The sequence below is a fragment of the Stomoxys calcitrans genome, chromosome 2 (genome assembly GCF_963082655.1).
Source record: "Stomoxys calcitrans chromosome 2, idStoCalc2.1, whole genome shotgun sequence".
In the NCBI taxonomy this organism is placed as follows: domain Eukaryota; kingdom Metazoa; phylum Arthropoda; class Insecta; order Diptera; family Muscidae; genus Stomoxys; species Stomoxys calcitrans.
The window spans coordinates 91267169-91289733 of NC_081553.1; the positions used below are offsets into that span (position 1 = coordinate 91267169).

Below are 22565 nucleotides of genomic sequence, written 5' to 3' on the forward strand. Positions count from 1 at the left end.
TTTTGAAAAGATTTATTTTTCTGTTGAATACTAGGAAAAGTATAGCTCTAGGTGTTTATGTGCTTATGAATCACTGAAGATCCTTTGGGCCAGGATCTGTTGAAAAAGGGTGTGTTGTGGCCAAAATAATCAACAGGTTATTTGTTACCTTAGTGAATGGGCTGTTTGTTAGTAAAATCTAGATTAGTTCTAGAAAAAAATTTTAATTTGACTAAACTATGGCCTGGGAACTTTTCTTGTAGTTGCCTGGGTATAAATGCTAATCTTTGTAAAAATAATTATTATACAGCAATTTGTTATTTTCTTATTATAGACAACCCAGCAAACCATTTCAAAAGAAAACACAACAAAATTTGCAATAATTCATAACTATCAATGGATAACATCTAATTCCTATTCATAAGGCACTTTACAATTTCTAAATTCCTTACAAAGGGATAACCCAACAAAATGTTCCTTAATAGAAAAATACTGATAAAATACCTTTTACAATTAATTATAGCAAATATCAAAATTTTAACCTTAATAATGTCTTTTATTACACCGAAATTCTTTGGGACACTTCATTTTCGATAACTCAACCAATTTTTTCAAAAAATAAAAACAATATTACATAAAATCTTCAATGATTCATACTCATTCTTCCTCATAAGTTCAATTATCATTTCGAACTTTTATAAATTAACCCCAACAGAAGCCGCTGTCTTTTATGCGACATGATAAATGAAGTCCGCTCACTTCCATAGCATCACCAACAATGATGCCTACATCCATAAAGATGACTTTTGATTCTGAAGAATGCAAAACCATTAATGTTATGTAACACAAACACATAACAATCCACTGAAGTTTCCGCCGGTGTGCTGTGCTGTGCTGACATTGCCCTAACTTTAATCTCTCATGACTAATGAGAAGTCATCAAACCAATCCAAAGGCTTTGGTTTCAAGTCCAACTTATGCCGAAAGTGCAAGAAATTGATTAAAAACCGTTTCTTTCCTTTCTGCGGTAAAGAAAACACACAACATTTCTGTCTTCGCTTGATCTTTGTTGTGGCCTTTTAAGTTGAAGAAAAATTTCAAATAATTATAAAAATCTTGCTAAGCCATTAACAAGATGTATGAGTGAAAATATTGGGAACCTTGTAAACCATCCGGGACTTGGCCGATAAGAGTTTTTTTTTTTAACAAATTATGGCTAACATAAAGAAATGGTCCACCAATAAATAAGCCCAAGAATGAGAGACAAGTGCTAAGGTGATTTTTTCTTCTTCTCTGACTGGGGGAAGAGGAGACAGATTATTTAAAGATAAAATGTGAATCATTGTCGTACAATGAATATATATTTAAAAAAAATAATCTAAGAAATATTGGAAACACTATTTTGAAGTAAAAAAAAAAACTTTTCCAAAAATCTAAATACAATCAAATTTTGTACAAAACCAAAATTTCTCAAAATTGTTCTTAACATTTTTTATATATGTTTTAACTTTTTATTATTTTTTGGCAGATTGAAATCAATTTTTTGCCTGTTTGGGCGAGATCATTAAATTTTACAATTTTTGTTTGTTTCTCTTTCGAGACCAGCTCAATGATCGGAGATGCAAATTGAAAAGGAAAGCCAAAGATAGCAATACACACCAACCACTATGGGCCGCGTTTCGTCTTTTGTTAGAAGACTTTTCAACCATATTAGGTGTGATGGCTTCAAGGGCCATGCGTTGGTATGTTGTATTTGAATCGTATTAATAACGAAAATGCATCTATTATACAATTACCACATTAACCACGCTCGACAACCCTGTCTATTAGCTGTACTTTTTCCCAATGCATGTATTTTTGTGTAATGACAGACATTTTTGTTTAATGACAGACATTCTTTCTGTGACAAATTACACTTCTTCCGTACTACACATGATTTTGTGCATCTGTTAGAAGTTGTATTGATGGCTTCGAACGCTAAGACAACGAAGCCATCAATACAACTTCCAACAGATGCACAAAATCATGTATAGTACGGAAGAAGTGTAATTTGTCACAGAAAGAATGTCTGTCATTAAACAAAAATAGATGCATTGGGAAAAGTACAGCTAGTAGACAGGGTTGTCGGGCGTTATTAATGTGGTAATTGTATCATAGATGCGATTACGCTTAAGTTTATATTTTGCCTCATTTGATAGGATTCTGTTGCTTTCTTAACTTTAGCTCCATAATTTCGTTTGCTTGTGTTTAACTATCGTTTTAAACAAAAATGCAATTCCAAAAAATCCATTATAATTTTATAGCTCTTTAAAGTTATGGTCTGACAATGACCGCTCAACAGAATAGAAAAAAAAGGTCCGCCCATTATGGGGATATGCATATTCACCTACCATGATGTTTATTGCAGAAACGCATTTCCCGAGATGAGTGCAGTCCAAATCGGTTTAAAACCAAGTATGGCTTTCATATAAATTTATATACCGATTTAACATCTTGAGCCCCTGAAATCCACAATTGATACAAAGTTTGGCTTAAACTTTGGACGTAAAAATACAAATTTTGCCCATGAACATTCCACTAAGGAACAGAGGCAAACTTCTCACATATATATGAGTGCAGTCCGATTCAAGTTTAAGCTCGGAGGCCTCCTTTTTATAGCCGAGTCCGAAAGGCTTGCCGCGACACATCTTTGGAGAATTTTTACATGGCATAGTACCTCACAAATGTTGCCAGCATTCGGAGGGGAAAACCACCGCTGAAAATTTTTTCTGATGGTCTCGCCAGGATTCGAACCCAGGCGTTCAACGTTATAGGCGGACATGCTAACCTCTGCGCTAGGGTGGCCTCTTTGCTACGGTGCACGTCCAATTTTTTTGAAAAAAATTTTGCGGAATTTTGGGGATCTTTCTTAAAAAAAACCGGCAACCGTGCTCCTGAAAGCTGTTTTGGTAACAGATTTACAGCATTAACAATAACGCTAAGATTAACAAGCAAAAGCGTACTAAGTTCGGGCGATTCGAATTTTATATACCCTCCAAGATCTGTAAAATCTTGGAATGTAAGAAGGAGATTAACGCCTTCTCTGAGGATGACACAATTCGCATCGTTTGGGTGCCGAGCCATAACGGACTAAGGGGGAAAGAAAGGGCAGACGATTTGGCTGTGAAGGTCTGAGGACTGCCGTCAATAAACTTGGTTAACTCGAAGCCTTTCGAGTTGACGCAGTCCTCGTTAAGGGCGTGGCATGTAACACTGTGGAACAGCGATACAGTCGGTAGGACGGCGAAAATCCTATAGGGTGATCCGGATTGTGAGAGGACGATGCTATTATTGAAAGGAAGTAAGAAGGGGGTGAGTATAACTTTTGGTATCATAACGGGACACATAGGACTATGAGCAAATTGGTGCGACAAGTGATAGCATGTGTAGGGTATGTGGGAAAGAAGATGAGACATTAGAGCATTTCCTACGTCATTGTCTTCCGCTCCTAAAAGATACCAGTACTTTAGGTGGGGACACAATACCAGACATGAACTAACTTGGTTACATTTTTTAGTACTTAGTGCGCACAACAAGCCGATTACTGACTTAGGTGTATGTCCATTGTGGCATGGGGCAGATTAATATCCGCACCCACTTTTTCAGTCTAACCTAACTTATAGCAAAATGTTATTGGATTGCAAACATCTTCTTAGTTTATTTTGTAGAAATTTTGCCGATATGCTAATTTTGTACACAAATTCGTCAACATTATATAGAAAAATTTTATTATTATTATTTGATTTTTTAATTAATATATTTTGGCCATTCCTAACTCACGTTTCTATCCAAAAATACACATTCAAAAATAAATTTTTCTTAAATCCCACTTTAGAAGAACAAAAAATCACACTTTATGGCAAGTGATTTTGTCCACGTTCCGAATGTGTCGTTCTTTTATTTTGCCAAAAAGTTGAAATTACCCTTAACCCACTTTGAGATGGTGAACCATTTCCCCCAATTTAATGTCTGTGTAAACAAGACGTCAATTAAGTTCTCTTAAATATTTGGTTAATATTCACATGCTTATTAATTTGGCAGTGGCAAGAAATGCGGCAAAAGTCACGCTCTAATTTACGTCGATGTCGACGTGAATGTCCTCAAAAGGCTATTCAGTCAATTCGTTTCCACCATTGATGCCCATATTCCCAAAATGTATGAATGGGCATGATTCACATTTTCTTTGTGGTGCAACCAACCAAGCAGCAGCCATACAAAAAAAAAACGTCAGTGTAGTAAATTTTACGCTTCCGCAGTAAACGAAATGTAATTTAAGTCATTCAGAACGAAAGAAAAATGTTGCTGAATTTGATCTCAGACATCTGTAAGGCAACCCCATGATAAGAGGTCGGGATTTTCGTAGAATATATCCTCGAAATTGGGATTTATAGAAAAACTTCACAGAAAATTGGGTTTCAAAGAACATTTCTTTTAATTTCTTTTTCGTGATTCGTAGAATATTAAAAATCAAATGCTTAAATATATTATGGTAGCTAAAAATTATGTCATACCGTCTCCTACACATCGAAATATACATTTCCGACCCTATTAATTTTTTTTTTTTGAAATCACGCCACAGTCTTTAAAAATTAGCTGAATCTTTGCACAGATCCTTTTTATTCCCTTCACCATAGGATGGGGGTATACTAATTTCGTCATTCTGTTTGTAACACCTCGAAATATGAGTCTGCGACCACTTAAAGTATATATGTTCTTGATCGTCATTTTAAGTCGATCTAGCCATGTCCGTCCGTTCGTCTGTCCGTCCGTTCGTCTGTCTGTTGAAAGCATCCTAACTTTCGAAGGAGTAAAGTTAGCCGCTTGAAATTTTGCACAAATACTTTTTATAACTGTAGGTCGGTTGGGATTGCAGATGGGCCAAATCGGTTCTCGTTTTGATATAGCTGCCATATAAACCGATCTTGGGTCTTGACTTCTTGAGCCTCTAGAGGGCGCAATTCTCGTCAGATTTGAATGAAATTTTACTCGTGGTGTTTTGGCATCACTTCCAACAACTGCGATAAGTATGGTTCAAATCGCAATTCTTATCCGAATGAACTGAAATATTACACAAAGACTTCTACAATGTTCAGCATTCATTTATGGTCCGAATCGGACTATAACTTAATATAGCTCCAATAGCATAACAGTTCTTATTCTCTGTTTGCCTAAAAAGAGATACCGTGCAAAGAACTCGACAAATGCGGTCCATGGTAGAGGGTATATAAGATTCAGGCCGACCGAACTTAGCACGCTCTTACTTGTTTAATCAATAAGCAGGTTAAGTTCGAAGTTGGGCAATAACGGACTTTATCTTGATATAGCCCCCATATAGACCGATCCGATGATTTAGGACTTTAGGCCCATAAAAGCTACATTTATTATACGATTTTGGTGAAATTTGTGACAGTGAGTTGTGTTAGGCCAGTCGAAATCCCACTTCAATTTGGTCCAGATCGGTCCAGATTTAGATATAGCTGCCATATAGAACGATCTCTCGATTTAAGGGCTTGGGCCCATAAAAGTCGCATTTATTGTCCGATTCCGTCGAAATTTGGGACAGTGAGTTGTGTTAGGCCCCTTGACATCCTTTTGCAATTTGGCCCAGATCGCTCCAGATTTGGATATAGCTGCCATATAGACCGATCTCTCGATTTAAAGTCTTGGGCCCATTAAAGGCGCATTTATTATCCGATGTCGCCAAAATTTGGGACAGTGAGTTGTGTAAGGCCCTTCAACATTATTCTTTAATTTGGCCCAGATCGGTCCTGATTTGGATATAGCTGTCATATAGACCGATCGGTCGATTTAAGGTTTTGTACTCATAAAAGGCACATTTATTGTCCGATTTCGCCGAAATTTGGGACAGGGAGTTGCATTAGGCCCTTCGACAACCTTCTTCAATTTGGCTCAGATCGGTTCAGATTTCGATATAGCTGCCATATAGACCGATCTCTCGATATAAATTTTGGGCGCATAAAAGGCACATATATTGTCAGATTTCACCGAAATTTGGAACAGTGAGTTAAGTTAAGCCTCTCATCATCTTTTTGCAATTTGGCTCAGATCGGTTCAGATTTGGATATAGCTGCCATATAGACCGATCTCTCGATTTAAGGTTATGGGCCCATAAAAGCCCCATTTATTATCCGATTTCGCCGAAATTTAGGACAAAGAGTTGTGTTACGCCCTTCGACAGCCCTCTTCAATTTGGCTCAGATCGGTTCAGATTTTAATATAGCTGCCATATAGACCGATCTCTCGATTTAGGGTTTGGACCCGTAAAAGGCACATTTATTGTCCGATTTCGCCGAAATTTGTGACAGTGAGTTGTGTTAGGCCCCTCATCATCTTTTTGCAATTTGGCCCAGATCGGTCCAAATTTGGATATAGCTGCCATATAGACAGATATCTCGATTTAATGTCTTAGGGCCCATAAAAGGCGCTTTTATTGTCCGATTTCGCCGAAATTTGGAACAGTGAGTTAGGTTAGGCCCGTCATCATCTTTTTGCAATTTGGCCCAGATCGGTAGAGATTTGGATATATCTGCCATATAGACCGATCTCTTGATTTAAACTCTTGGGCCCATAAAAATCACATTTATAATCCAATTTCGATGAAATTTGAAACAGTGACTTATGTTAGGCTTTTCGAGATCGGTGTCGTATATGATTCAGATCGTCTATATTTGGATATGGATACCAAATAGACTAATATTTTGTTCTACAAAATTGAACAATGAGTTGTACTAATTAGACCTCTCAATATCCGTGTCGAATTTGCTCCAGCGGACCATATTTCGATAAAGCTGCTATGGGGCATAAATTGTACATTTTTCACCGGATTATGACGAAAGGTGGTTTACTTATATACCCAAGGTGGTGGGTATCCAAAGTTCCGCCACGCCAAACTTAACGCCTTTTTACTTGTTTTATCAAAATTGGAGTGTAGGAAATTTTTATAAAATTTTTCTTTTCCTTTAACTACATACAAAATTTCAATTCCATGGTTTTTTATATACCGAAATTTCTCTCTCTCCTTCTTTGGGCATTTGTAGCTATAAAAATGTAAATGCTTTTATATGACAATGTAAATTTTATGTTTTTAGTACACCATGTTGTAGAAAAAAACATGCAAGGGTTAAGAATTAATTATCTTCCTATACCTCATAAAATTTCATTTCAATTAAAAAATATTGATAAACAAAATTCCCCAAAACCTTAAGGTTGCAGAAAAGGCAAAAAACAAACAACTTTTATGGCTTGATGCTTGGCGCAAAAAAATAAAGAAGACATGACAAATTTTACAAAATTTTAACATAAAACAGATTCATTCAACAAAATTGCGACAAAATGATTTTTTCTTGCGACCGTAGACTGAAAGTGAAAGTGCAATAAAGGCAGCAGCTGTGTGTTGGGCGAAAATGTTCCAGGCTTAAGGTGCTTCACTTATGACAGCCTATTTGACCAAAGCCTTATAATAAAAAAGACTTCCAGAAATGTTTACTCTTTTCTTTGATTTTTTTTTTCTTTTTCTCATTTTAGCTAAATAAATAAGTCAAAGGCAGGTTAACAACCAATCACTCTGTCATTCAGTCATTTCGATAAAAGTTGGCCATCAATTAAAAGCAATGTGTGAGAATGTATGTGGCTTTTGTGGTCACATATTTGTTCATCATAAAACCCCCCCAAAAAAAGTCAAGAGGGACTTTGTGCGCCCCAACAACAATGTTGTGGCACGACCACCTCAAAACAGCATTGCATTGCAGATGCAGAGTGGACACATGTCCAAATGTCTGCCCAAAAAGACATCTCAACATATCAAAAAATAAAAAAATCATAAAACGGTTGAAAGCAAAATGTGGCCTTTATGTGTTGGCCATTGCAAGTTACCCTCCAAGAAAAAATCCCTCATCACTTGAAGACAATCGAAAACGAAATCAGAATTAAAATGAAATGAAATTTTGCAGTTTATAAATCATTTAATTTCCCTAAAGGTTACTGCTACATGTTCAAAATCCATTATACACCACCATGGGATGAGAGTAAGTGAAGCTCTTGAGAAAAGTGAAAAAATGGGAGGTTACCTCAAAAAACCATTATGACGAATGAAATGTGCCTTCTTTAAAGGATGTGTATACCCTACAACGCTACTGTCTCTTTCAAGTTAAAGTTTAATGGTGAGAAAACTCATTTTTATTTTAAACTAGCTGGACAGGGTCCGCTCCGCAGCACCTTCTATCATTCTCTTATTTTATCTGAGCCCTAAACAGGCATGAACAGGAAATAAGCCCTGTTTGGGGGTGCCCGTTTTGGGGTTGGAGAGGTGCCGTAGATACTTTGGACCAAATTCTTATAACAGATGTGTACTCAACTTCCAAACACCTTTCATTTTATTCCCATATTGTCTCAATCGGTAAATACGTCCTTTTGAGGGGTTTTGATGGGTGGGGGGACACCTCAGAAAACAAGAAATAAATTTTTGTATTAGCTTTTTACTATACTTTTAAATACTTTTCATTTGATATCCATGAGGCCCCTCAGACATTAAGGAATACATTTTTATGTCCGATTTGTACTCTAATTTGAAATACCTTTCATTTGATACCCATATTGCCCAAAGCGGTAAGTGTCCTGTTGGATGGTGTTTTTTGGGGGTGGGGGACCCCCAACACTAAGGATCACATTTTTACGCCAAGTTCGTACTCTACTCTTAAATACCTTTCATTTGATACCCATATTGTCCCAGTCGGTAAATATGTCCCTTCGAGTGGGTTTTGAGATGGGGCGTTTCCCCAGGTTAGTTGACCCCAAAATTTTATACCAATTTCGTTCTTTTGGGGTACCATGAGGCGGAATACAAAGTTTCGTTTTAATCGGTGCACGCATCTCCGAGATCTGGCGTTTTTGAAAATTGTGGTAAGGGGGAGGGTCCGCCCCCCTTCGGATATCAAAAAATGTAGTACTCTATTTTCACCGGAGGCTCAAATTCTACCACTTGTGAAAATTTCATGAAAATTGGTTCTGCTGTTTTTGAGTCTATAGGGAACAGACAAACAAACAAAGCGCAACAATTTCATTTTTATATAATGGACAAGGCCCGCTCCGCTGCGACTAGCGTTTTTTAAAAAAAGGAAAGGGAAGAGTCCGCCCATTAAAGTTTGCATGTTTAATATACTTCATTCTCTTGGTACTCTACTCCCAAGAACCACAATTGAGCTACATATTGCTATAGTCGGTATATATGTGTGGTTCAGGGGGAGTTTAGGTAAAGCGTCCCTCAAATACTTGGCCATAAAACAAATATCAGATATGAGCCCCTTTTAATCATAATCCACAAAAACGATAGTTTTGGGAGTTTGTTGGGTGGGCCGGCCACCGCACTTAGCCCTGACAAAATATCAGCGTCTTTCTTTCCTCCATTTGGCTGAAATTTTGTGCGAGGTTTTTTCTTATGATTTCCAACAACTGTATGGCTATGTATGATTGAAATCGGTTCACAACTCGAATAGCTGTCATATAAACCGATCTGGAATCTTGACTTCTTGACCCTCTAGAGGGCGCAATTCCTATCCTATTTGAATGAAGTTTTGGACGACGTGTTTCTATATGACTTCCAACATTTGTGCTAAGTATGGTTAAAATCGGTCCATAACCTGATATAGCTGCCATATATACCGATCTTGGATCTTGACTTCTTGAGCTTCTAGAGGGCGCAATTTTTATCCGATTTGGCTGAAATTTTGTGTGAAGTGTTTTATTATGACTTCCAACAACTGTGCTAAGTATGGTTCAAATCGGTTCATAACTGATCTTGGATCTTGACTTCTTGATCCTCTAGAGGGCGCAATTCTTATCTGATTTGGCTAAAATTTAGCATGTAGCATTTTGTTATGACTTCCAACAACTGCAATATATATGTATCAAATCCGTACATAACCTGATGTAGCTGCCATATAAACCAACTGGGATCTTGACTTCTTAAGCCTCTAGACGGCGTAATTCTTATCCCAATTTGCTGAAATTTTGTACAATTTGGCTTCTCCAATGACCTTCGACATACGTGTCTAATTTGGTCTTAGTCGATCTATAGCCTCATACAGCTCCTACATAAACCGATCTCCCGATTATGCTACTTGAGCCCTACAAGGCACAATTCTTAACCGTATTGACTGAAATATAACCCAATGACTTCTACTATGGTCTTCAACATTCAATTCACTTATGATACGAATCGGACTATAACTTGATATAGCTCCAATAGCATAACAGTTCTGATTCCTTATTCTTTGTTTGCCTAAAAAGAGATACCACGCAAAGAACTCGACATTTGCGATCCATGGTGGGGGGTATACAAGATTCGGCCTGGCCGAACTTGACAAACTCTTACTTGTTTATTTCTTTGTATGCATTTATATACCCATCACCATAGTATGATCTAGCCTTTCGATTTGTAACACCAAATATTGATCTGCGACCCCACAAAATAAAAATATATTCTTGATCGTCTTGACATTCCTCCCGTCCGTTTGTGGAAAATAAGATAACGTTTGAACGGGTAAATACCACTCAAAAATATTATTGATGTAGGTGGTTGGGGATCGGTTTAGGTTTGGCCCTTAGCTCCCATCTAAAGTAGTCCTTTGGCTTGACTTCTTGAGCACCAGGAAGTTCCAATTTTTATCCGATTGACAAATTTCGCACTTCGAACCAGGCGAACTTTTCACCCTTGGATTCCAAGTGAATAAGGGCCTCAAATGTTGGTGGGGTACCAAAACCAGATTCGATTTTCTTATTGGTTTTTATATCATTTCGATGTTGTCTTTGTTTCAGAAGGATGGTACATCAATAATAACTTTATTATAGCAACAGTATGCCTTACTCACCTTCATACATCTGAGCATATTGAGGAAAGCCTGCAGCTCTTAACCATTTACATGCTTCAACGGCTTCGATTTCTGCAAAAAAGAAAACAATAAAAACATTTAGCAAAATAAAATTATTGTTAAATTTATGGCTTTATATTGAAGGGAGGACAGGAGACAAATTATACATTCGAACAACATTCGCTTTCATTAATTATAAACAAAAAATGTTTCCTTCACTTTGAGATTATATTCAATTAAATTAAAAAGCAATTACATTATTCCCTTGATGGTCGAAAGCAAAAGGTTTTGTTTTTGTGCTTGTGGTCTCTCGTCGCGACAGGAAGTGTAAGGGCCAAGTTCATTGACTTGAAGGTTAGGATTTTATTCAAATTTAAATAATCCAAAATGAATTAAAAAATGCTAATTTAATTTTTCTTTTATTTTTGTAGGCAACAACTTGGAGTAAAACAATTGAGATGTGCCAGCCTACCATGGTGAGTATTATTCTCAGTAAAGAAAAAAATATTTGTGTGTCTGTTACTCTTTAAGGCTTTTAGTATTATAAAGTTATGCAGCCAAAACTTGGTATAGATGCTTTTATTCCATAAAACTTCAAAGATGGAATATATAGCAATATGTTTAAATATAGCTTCCATACGAAATCGATATTTTTTAATAGCTTTACTCTATTCTTGTGCATGGCATTAGGTGTCCTTTATTAATATCCCTCATTTTGTTATACAAATGCCACATAACATTTCATAATTGATATGAATATAAAAATCCCATATATTCACATGCCATAAACATTTATAAATAAATCTCATCTTAAAACTCATCCAATCCTATACTTATGCCTTTTCTCTAAAGAGTTACAGCAACAAACAATTTCTTATTCTTTATAAATGGTGCTTATTTCAAGTTGTCTCCCCTTTCCACTATCCAAATTTATGAAATCAAAGTTTGTTTCTATTTAAAGCTTTCATAGTACCATGTCATCGTCTTATTTTGAATGATTTTCTAAACGTCTTCAGCTGCCGAAGCTCCAACGTTTGCTGAACATCTTTTAAGGATATTTATTATGTTTGTGCCCCACCATTTCCTTGGTAACAAAATCAGTGAAAATGTTATTGGCATTTAATTTCCTTCTATTCAATAAAATCAACGAAGGATAATGATGACGATGATGTTGATGATGATGAAGGATTTGTATTTGGTGTTGCATTTTGTAGTCATATTTAGTTAAAGCAGCATTCGATGAATGACACATGTATGGGGTTTGTTTATGGTGATAAAGTAACCTTATCTTTCAATCTTTCAAATACACACTCACACATATAGTGAGAGATCTAATAAGAAATGTTTAAAGCGGAGATTGAGAAGTACAAGTCATAAGAGGGTTAGCAGGGAGAGGACGAACGGCGATAGTCTTTGTTAACAAAGTAGAACGAATTTACATAATTTAATGTGATGTGAAGGGCGGTGGGTGGTTCGAAAGCTTCAACCATACTTTCAATAACATCTTCTTAGTTATGAAAAGGGAGAGGGATATTAAATTAGGAATTGTTATTAAATCACTGAAAACATAAACATTGATTAATTTAGCAATTAAGCATTTCTTTAAAATTCATCAAAATTTGCTACCAAACTTCTATCTGTGCATAATTGTTTTTCCCTATATCAATTTTTTTACAACTAATTTTTTCAAAAAGTTACATAATGTAACACAATCGTTCAATTGTTATATATTTTTTCAAAATATCTTCTTAAATTCTTTAAATCTAGAATTATTCCAACCTCCCTCTTTCTTTTCATATCCCTTTTTATCTCATATTGATTTTTAATCAATGAATGAATTTGCTTAGATTGTAGAAACCATAATCGTTGTCATATAAAAGAAGACATGTGTGCTAAATACTAGGTATACACACATACAGCCAAACACCCTTACACTTGTGTGAGAAAGGTTTCATACGGTCGTTTGATTACCTTTCACCACAAACCACTAAGAACCAACAGCAGCCACATGTATGCCAAGCAGTGGTGGAAAGAGAAGTCTATTTAAAAAGACATTTTCTCAATTGATTAACTCGTGGCTTCATACCCATACTGCCACCCAAACATACCACCCACAGGCATATGTCAATCGTGTTACACCTTGGATGTTGGATATTCAAACAGCTATGAGAGCAAACACGTATTGTTCTCATTCTCATTTGCCTATAACATAGGCACACACATATTTGAATAAAATATGGCATAAAGTAATGGAGACATACTAAGGTGAGAACACCAAGCAGAGGCTTATGGGGTATGGTAAAAGCCAATGCTGCCCTCTATTTTATAGCATAAAGCAAAGGTAAACTAAAATATATAAAAAATAAAATAAATTAAAATAAAATTAAAATAAAATAGAATAAAATAAAATAAAATAAAATAAAATAAAATAAAATAAAATAAAATAAAATAAAATAAAATAAAATAAAATAAAATAAAATAAAATAAAATAAAATAAAATAAAATAAAGTAAAATAAAATAAAAAGAAAATAAAATAACAAAAATAAAATAAAATAAAATAAAATAAAACAAAATAAAATAAAATAAAATAAAATATAATAAAATATAATAAAATAAAATAAAATAAAATAAAATAAAATAAAATAAAATAAATAAAATAAAATAAAATAAAATAAAATAAAATAAAATAAAATAAAATAAAATAAAATAAAATAAAATAAAATAAAATAAAATAAAATAAAATAAAGTAAAAAAAGCAACACCCACAATACCAAAAAATCAGATGCTGATGCTGGATGTTCTTTTTGAGTTTGTGATATTGGCGGTTGGTGGTTAACCTTTCTTACTGCGCTCGAAGAAAGGTGCACTGATGTCATTCAATGTTCGTCTCAAGAAGGCATGATTCTACCATTGCACAGCTCACCGATCCGCCAGTTTAAGGTCTTTACCACATAATACGTGCATTCAATATCCGATATAGCTGACATTTAAAACACAGTGTTGTATTAGACACCTCCACTTCTATGCCCAGTGTGGTCCACATCAGACCATATTTGGATATAGCTGTCTTATACCCTAATCACCATGTTTCAGGTATAAAGACCTTAAAATATCATCGCATTTCGAACGATTTCCGATTTAGAACAGGGAGTTGGATAAGTACTATCCATATCCTTATTCATATCGCACCATATTTGTATATAGCTGCCATAGAGACCGATAGGTTTTCGTAACGCAGAGATTAGCATGTCCGTCTATTACGCTGAACGCCTGGGTTCGAATCCTGGCTAGAAGTAAAAGCGGTCTCTCCATCGGGTTTTTGGTCGTCCCGATTTGCTAGTGTCACGTAAAAACACAAATTAGCCTAAATCCTATGACGCTGAGCGCCTGGGTTCGTATCCTGACGAGAACTTCAGAAAAAATTTTCAGCGGTGGTTATCCTCTCCTAATGCTGGCTATATATGTGAGGCCACCGTAGAGCAGAGGTTAGCATGTCCTCCTATGGTGCAGAACGCCTGAGTTCAAATCCTGGCGAGACCAACAGAAAAAATTTTCAGCGGTTGTTTTTCCCTCCTTATGCTGGCAACATTTGTGAGGTACTAGCCAAGTAAAACTTCTCTTCAAAAGAGATGTCGCACTGCGGCACGCCGTTTGGACTCGGCTATGAAAAGGAGGCCCCTTATCATTGAGCGTAAACTTGAATCGGACTGATGTGTGAGAAGTTTGCCCCTTTTCTTAGTGGAATTCAATATCCGATATAGCAAAGAGATGTGGCTTGAATTTGAATGGGTCACCAAAGAGAAGTCGTAATGCGGCACAACATTCGCACATGTATATAAAAGGTGGCCCTTAGCATTGCGCTTGAATTTGGATTGGATAGTACTGATTGATATGTGCTCCTTAATGGAATGTTCTTGGGCAAATTCGCAATTTGCATAGAACGACATCCCGATTTAAGGACTTAAAATTGTCTTAATGAGTCTGTAAAGGACAGCCACTCTTACCTAACCTAACCTACTACTCGATATTAACGAAATTTGGAAGAGTAGGTTGCTTTGACCACTCGATATCCTTGCCAAATTGGGTCATAATGGAAAAATCTTTCTATATGCAGACAATGGTTGATCCCCTTGTTCAAAATTTTAATCGGATAAGAATTGCGCCCTATAGGGACTTAAGAAAACAAATGGGGAGATCAGTTTGCATGGGAGTTATATTAGGCTATGAACCCATTCAGACCATATTTGGCACGTATATTAGAGGGCATAGAAGAAGTCACTGTGCAAAAAACCGATCGGCAGATCGGTTTATATGGGAGCTATACCGAAATCTGAATCTGATATGGCCCATTTGCAATCCCCTACGACGTACATCAATATTAAGTATCTGTGCAAAATTTCAAGTGGGTATCTTTACGCGTTCGACCTCTTTTGTGATTTAGACAGACGGACGGACGGTCATCGAATCAGAATGTCGAGGGAAAATATTTACTTTATGGGGTCGCAGATCAATATTTCGAGGTGTGACTAGATGGGTATAGCCCCATTGTATGGTGCTTGGTATAAAAAGAAAAGAAAAAAATAAAGACATAAGATTTTGTTAATTTTTTTTTTTTTTAAATGTTATTGCTTACGAAATTTTTTTAAAAATTCTATTGTTTTTAGCGAACTTAGATAGCGATCCCTTCAAATCATACCATGTTTGGTTATAAAAAGACAAATTCATAACTACTAATTGACTTTTTAATAAATCTATGTAAGCTCCAGAAGTTAGTTTCGACAAAGAAAACTTTGCCTGAGGCAACTTTAGCGAATTGCCTCATTCTGTCCTTTCTGAAATATGTCTTTGTATAGGTGTTCATATTTAGGTCTATCACCTTTTTCCATCAACTTCCATCTGAATCCACATGATTGCCGGCTGTGGATAAATACTTGGGTGGAGGGAAGGATAAATGAAACGTTGATGGTTAGTAGGTGCTCATGGACCATGGAAATACATAAACCAACTAAAACGCACACATTTTCAACAGTGTATTACACTGTCAAAGATGTACAAGTTTGTGGTTGTGTGTTTACATGTCCCTCTAGCCTTCATCTTCATTTTGCAGCCTCTTCACTTCACATTGCCCTGGGACCTATTTTAAATGTTTAGAGAAAAGGGAAAGCTCAACATTCCTCCCACATCGTCATACCACAATAAAGAGATGGAGATGGTTTAGTTTATGTGTTTTGTTATTAAAACACAAACCCACCCTGTTTAGTGATACAAATACCACCTGAATATATACAAAAGCCTACATACATAGCCATCCCGCCATTTACATACGTATGAAAATTTCCCCACTTTGGCTGCCATTATAGCGTAAATCGATTTAAAACATTCACTCACCTATAAAATGTGGCAAGACAAGCGGCCTAGTGGACAGACAGCTGGACAAAGGGTGGTGCTATAGTATGGGCAGGCGACTGCCACTCGCCATCCCAAGCAACCTGATGGGAACAAAGGAAGCAGCAGTGCCCTATTTTTGCTTCATGGTTATGGTGATGATGATGATGATGACGAAGCCGATGCTCGCATGGCACCATTCTTGTGTTGCATTACAGGAAGATTCATTTTGTTTTCCTCTGCTTGCATGCGACGGCATGTAATACACAAGTTGACCTTATTTTTTCTCTTTCCCAACAGGAAAATGCCTTTCCCACCAAACCCCCCGCTACCAAAGAATTCTTAGCACAGAATTTCCCTAGAAAATGAAAACTCTGGAAGTTACAATGTCGCAATGGTTTCCCCTGGTTTCCTCTGGGTTTCCTTTGCTTTGATTTGGTTTTGTTTAGCTTGGTTTGTTGCTTGGCTGGCCCCTTTCTTTTCATTTTCTCTTCTAAGATTTAAATGTCCCCTTACGGGGAAGAATTAATTTTTAATTAAAACAGCACTGATGAAATTGAGTAATTGAGCTTTCAATTAGTCCAAAGAAAATTAATTGTTTGTTCATCAATATTTGTGTGTGTGTGTGTGTGTGTGTAAGTGAGTGTGAGTGTGGTAGAAAGTGCATAGATATTTGCAGAAAGTTTTGTTTACATGGTTGATAGAATTTTAAATAGCTTTGCACAGTTCAAAAGTCAAGAAAAAAGGGAATATGGCCAAAGGACCCAACTTATGAGACAGTGATAATTTTTGTTGACCTTAACAAAAAACATATAAATCAATTATAGGGAGGCTGGTAGTAAACAGAGAGTGGTTTTGGAGCGCAGTAGATTGAGGAGCTTGGAAATCTATTTTACGTTTGGCTAGGGGACCTAATGTTTTGTAATGGCCAACTTAAGTAAAAACAAGTAAGAAAAGGCAGAAGTCGGGCAGAGCCTACATCATCGACTCTGCCTACCACTATTAAGTAAATGTCATTTCAGTCATAACAGTGCAATGATGGAAGATGTATATGGAATGACGACCTATGGATTCAGAACACAGTTTGTGATTGAAAAATGGAACCCTGTCACAGGTATCAAGACTTTACCAAGTCCAGAACGAGATGTCAAACTACAACCTAGACATCCTCGAGTTAAGTGAAGTACGATGGCCCAAATCCAGAACTATGGATCTTCAATGTGGGTACAACTAAATTTTTTCAGGCAATGAAATTCACCAAATAAATGGGGTCGGTCTTTTACTGTCGCCAAAAGCAAAGCGAGCTCTTCCTTCACACAATATTACATCTGAACGCATCATGACGTCAAGATTAAATTCAAAATTCAATCAATTCTATTACCACCTCGACTCAGTGACACATTCTCTACCAAAAGGAGACATTAAACTTGTTATGGGAGATTTTAATGCTGAGGTGGGCAACGCCAACCATAATCTGCAATCATTCATGGGAATGCAAGGTCTTGGCGCTACCAGCAATGACGATGGCGACAGATTGGTTGATTTCTGCGCAAGATACCGGCTGTTTATTGGGGGCACAAAATTTCCTCATAAAAAATACACAAAAATACTTTGGAAATCACCAGATGGAAACACCCGTAATCAAATCGACCACGTACTTTTATCAGCAAACTCTTTCTGGTTTCGCTGATGGATGTGAAAATTAGACAAGGAGCCGACATCGATAGTGACCACTTACTCTTAGTGGCCACTCCATGTCCACGCCCAGCTGTCGTGAGAAGGACTCAAACAAAAAGAGCAAAGTTCATCCTCTTAAACCCAAAAAACCCCGAAACAGCGAGCGAATATCAGGCAACATTAACGGAGAAGCTGCAAAATATCACCCATATATGGGCCGACATAACAGTAGCATGTACACCTCTATCGTAGGCATTGACCGACGATGCCAAAAATCATGGATAAGCAATGAAACTATGGAGGAAATAAAACAACGAAAACGTCGCACACGCAACGTTCTGCTACGGGCAAAATGAAGTGTAACTAAAATCGCGGCCAGGACTGGAAATCGTAACTCCGCCTCACTGGTCAAGCGCTTAGTTCAAGCCGAAAATGCAGTTAATATTGGAAACATGCGTGGTGAATACGAGTCAGTAAAACAAATGAGCGGTAACAATATAAGGCCAAGGGCAAAAATAAAAGATGAGGACGGATCGGAATTAACAAAACCCGATTAGCAATAAGGGCGATGTCGCGGTTTCTTCAGCTCCGAAAGACCAGCAACCGAGGAAGTTAGCTCCGACCTTCTTAATCCTTTAGTGCGCCGAAACCCACGCAGGGATATATCTACGGCCCCACTCACCTGCGAAGAAATTGGGGCCGCTGTGGTCTCACTCAAAAACGGCAAATCGACCGTCCCTGATAATAAACCTGCTGAATTGTGGCGTTATGGGGCATACCCCATAGCTCAAGCGTTCATCCCAATAATCAGGATGGCCTGGAATACAAACGCTGTCCCCACGGAATAGAAAAAGGGGATCATGGTCACAAACCCAAAGAAGGGTTACCTCACCCAGTGTAAGAACTGGAGGGGGATTACATTGCTAAACGCAATAAATAAAGCGATGTCAAGTCTTCTTCTGCGGCGTATTTCGCCGGCACTTGGCAGCATTTTGAGGAAGGAAAAGACAGGTTGTCGGCCAGGACGATCATTAAACAGTCTGTAGAACTTAATACACACCTATACCTATAATTCATCGACTTAGAGTGTGCTTTTGACACAGTTTCAAGAACTTTAATGTGGAACACACTGTTAAGTAAGGGCATCCCTGAAAAAATCGTGACACTAATTAGAGAGATGCATAGGAAAACTGAAGTTGCAGTCTGAGTCGACCTTTTGGGATCGACAAAGGAGTGAAGCAGAGTTACATCCTGTCACCGACGCTATTTTTAGTTTTATTAGACGCAGTATCAGAAGCAACTAATGCTAAGGCACCCTAAGGCAAACGCTGGGGTATTAACGACTTCCTTGGAAACATTGACTACGCGGATGATATATGCCTCTTTGCCTATTACCTCGAGCACATAAAGGCGAAACTGGAATGACTGAATGAAAATGCTGCCAAGTAGGCCTGAAGATAATCACATCAAAGACCAAATTGATGAGAATAGTTGATGTTCCTATTCTCATCAATTTGGTCTTTGATGTAATTATCCTCTGACACTGCTCACTATAAACGGACATATCATTGAAGACGTTGACAACTTCTCCTATCTTGGCAACAAAATACCAAAGGACGCAGGATCAGAGGCTAGAAGCGCCTTTCTTAAACTCAACAATGTTTGGAGATGCAGTGACATCTCACATAATACAAAAGTCAGTATTTTCAACAGTAGTGTGAAATCTATTTTATTATATGGTTGTATAACTTGGAGCTTGACACAAGCAACTATCTGTAAAGTTAAAGTTTTCATAAATCGCTGCCTACGACAAATATTTCGAATTTTCTGGCCCACCCGTATTTCAAATGAAGAATCGCAAATAAGAACAAACACTTGCCCTGTCGATGTAGAAATTCGGAAGAGGAAATGGACTTGGTTGGGTCAAATCGTACGCCGATCGCTCGATGATATAGCGAGAAATGCCCTAGACTAGCCATCAGTTTCATATAACTCAAATCTCTATTGATTGAAGACATTACATTTTTATTGTATTTTTATGATTTATTTTGAGTTCTGAAGAAAATTTTTTTGAAATCCTTCTTTCAGTATTGTTACTCCATTGTGATACAATTTTATTTCGATTCATTTCCGTTGTCCTTGTTCACCGCTTTCCATTTCACAAATTGGATTCGTACTATCTTTGAAACATGTTCGCTAGGAGTTATTATTGGGTTGCCCAAAAAGTAATTGCGGATTTTTAATATAGTCGGCGTTGACAATTTTTTTCACAGCTTGTGACTCTGTAATTGCATTCTTTCTTCGGTCAGTTATCAGCTGTTACTTTTAGCTTGCTTTAGAAAAAAGTGTAAAAAAAGTATATTTGATTAAAGTTCATTCTAAGTTTTATTAAAAATGCATTTACTTTCTTTTAAAAAATCCGCAATTACTTTTTGGGCAACCCAATACTTTCCTTAGTTTCGTTTTCCATAAAAACCCATAACCATCAGCTTATAAATGACATTCCATAGGTGTTCACAATCTTAATTAAATAAAATACAAATTGTTTAAAAAAAAGAGACACACTGAACCTATAGCAATGTCTTTTACATGTGTGTGTGTGTGTGGTTGTTGGCAAATGCACAATGCGATTTCAACTACAATTGAAAAGTTTGAATTGAATCAAATAAAGTTTGCCTGTAGAAAACTTTGCATTTACCACCACTGTTTGTGACACCTTTTTTTTCTCGTATTGAGAGGGTTCTTCTGCCATTGTGTGTGTGTGTGTGTGTTTTGAGTCTCAAGTATATGTGGGTTTGTTTGTTAGTGTTTCTCTCATGGCTGACTATTGTGAACATGTGCTAGTGACATCTTCTCATTGAAGTAAAAAAAAGTGAATAAAATGCCAATGTTAAAGTGTTACCAAACAAAACGATAGATGCTCCTCTATCTCTTGCTCTCTTTATGTGTCATTGTCTGTGATGATGCTATGAACTTTTAATGATGATAAAGCAGTTCTGCTTATTTTTTTATGCATAGTATGTTTGAAGGATATATCAGCTATGTTTGCATCTATGCCATAGCATTTCAGTGGCTGATATTGTTTGTATAAGAGATAAATTACACTATGGAACAAATATTGATGAGATGGTAGGCAACAATGTCGGGGAAAAGTGTGCATGAAATAAACAGAAAATAATAGCCAAAATGATGGCAGTGTTTAAATAATAGTTAATTAAGAACATGATATGTCAGAATTCTTATCTTAGATGACTCATAGTCAAATTAATTACAGAATATTTTTTTTGAAACTATGCTGCTAAAATCAAGCTTAATGAAAATTTCTTGCTAAATTCGAAAACATTTTAATGTTGTTCAGAAGTTAATTTTTGTGTGAAATATCCCTATGGGTTTTGTAATTTTCCTTAAATGTATTTTATTTAAGTCCAAATAACAATTTTAGAAAATAGTTTTTATTGATATGTCAGAAGTTTGCCACTGTTTCTTAATGGCATATTCACTGGCAAATTGGCATGTACAATTGGTCCAAGGGATTTGTTATATTTACATAAAATTGAATGGAAAAAGCAAATCGTATAGGGCACCACCGACAGTTCGGAACATCAGGCTCATAGAAGTGTTCATGGGCAAATGGACTAAATCAGACCATGATTTGGGTTAGGTTAAAAAGGGTGTGCGGATACTATCCGCCCCACGCTACTATGGAGGCCACCGTAGCGCAAAGGTTAGCATGTCCGCCTATGACGCTGAACGCCTGGGATCGAATCCTGGCAAGACTATCAGAAAAAAAATTTCATCGGTGGTTTTCCCCTCCTAGTGCTGGCAACATTTGTGAGGCACTATGTCATGTAAAACTTCTCTCCAAAGAGGTGTCGCACTGCGGCATGTCGTTCGGACTCAGCTATAAAAAGCAGGTCCCTTATAATTGAGCTTAAACTTGGATCGACATGCACTGCATTGATATGTGAGAAGTTTACCCCTGTTCCTTAGTGGAATGTTCATGGGCAAAATTTGCAATTTGCAACAGGGCACCAGCGACAGTTCAGAACATCGGGCTCATAGAAATATAAAATGTTTATAGGCAAATAGTCTCAATCAGACCATTTTTAGGTAAGTTTGAAAAGAGAGTGCGGATATTAATCCGCCCCATGTCACTATGGGCATGCATCTAATCCAGTATTAGGCCTGTTTTACGCTCTTAATACTAAAATGTAACCTCAAAAAGGAAAATTTAAATTAGCAATTCCGTGCTACTTACAAAATCCTTAATTGTTGACATAGCTTAACATAGCTGCCATATTAACTGATTTGGCTGAAATTTGGATAGATGACTTGTCCTATGACCTCTACATCGGTCCATAACCTGATACTGGTGATCTCCCGATTCTACATCTTGAGCCTCTAGAGGTCACAATTCTTATCCAATTTGACTGACATTTTTCATGAACTTTTTTTTTATACCCACCACCATAGGATGAGGGCATACTATTGAAGTCATTCCGTTTGCAACACCTCGAAATATTGATCTGGGACCCCATAAGGTATATATATTCTGAATCGTCTTGACATTCTGATTCGATCTAGCCATGCCCGTTCGT

The 22565-nt window shown here is 36.8% G+C and overlaps 1 protein-coding gene and 1 long non-coding RNA gene across 5 annotated transcripts in view; one reads left to right on the forward strand and one right to left on the reverse strand.

Moving 5' to 3' along the window:
• Positions 1-22565, reverse strand: part of LOC106089100 (rho GTPase-activating protein 7) — a 79842-nt gene that overhangs the window by 24092 nt on the left and 33185 nt on the right. For all 3 annotated transcript variants that reach the window (XM_059363866.1, XM_013254868.2, XM_059363865.1), the window contains exon 3: positions 10905-10976. In XM_059363866.1, the coding sequence (XP_059219849.1) occupies positions 10905-10976 (72 nt within the window). The remainder of the gene's footprint in view (positions 1-10904; positions 10977-22565) is intronic.
• Positions 1-22565, forward strand: part of LOC131995306 (uncharacterized) — a 107161-nt gene that overhangs the window by 14056 nt on the left and 70540 nt on the right. For both annotated transcript variants that reach the window (XR_009397366.1, XR_009397365.1), the window contains exon 2: positions 11336-11380. This is a non-coding gene — a long non-coding RNA (uncharacterized LOC131995306). The remainder of the gene's footprint in view (positions 1-11335; positions 11381-22565) is intronic.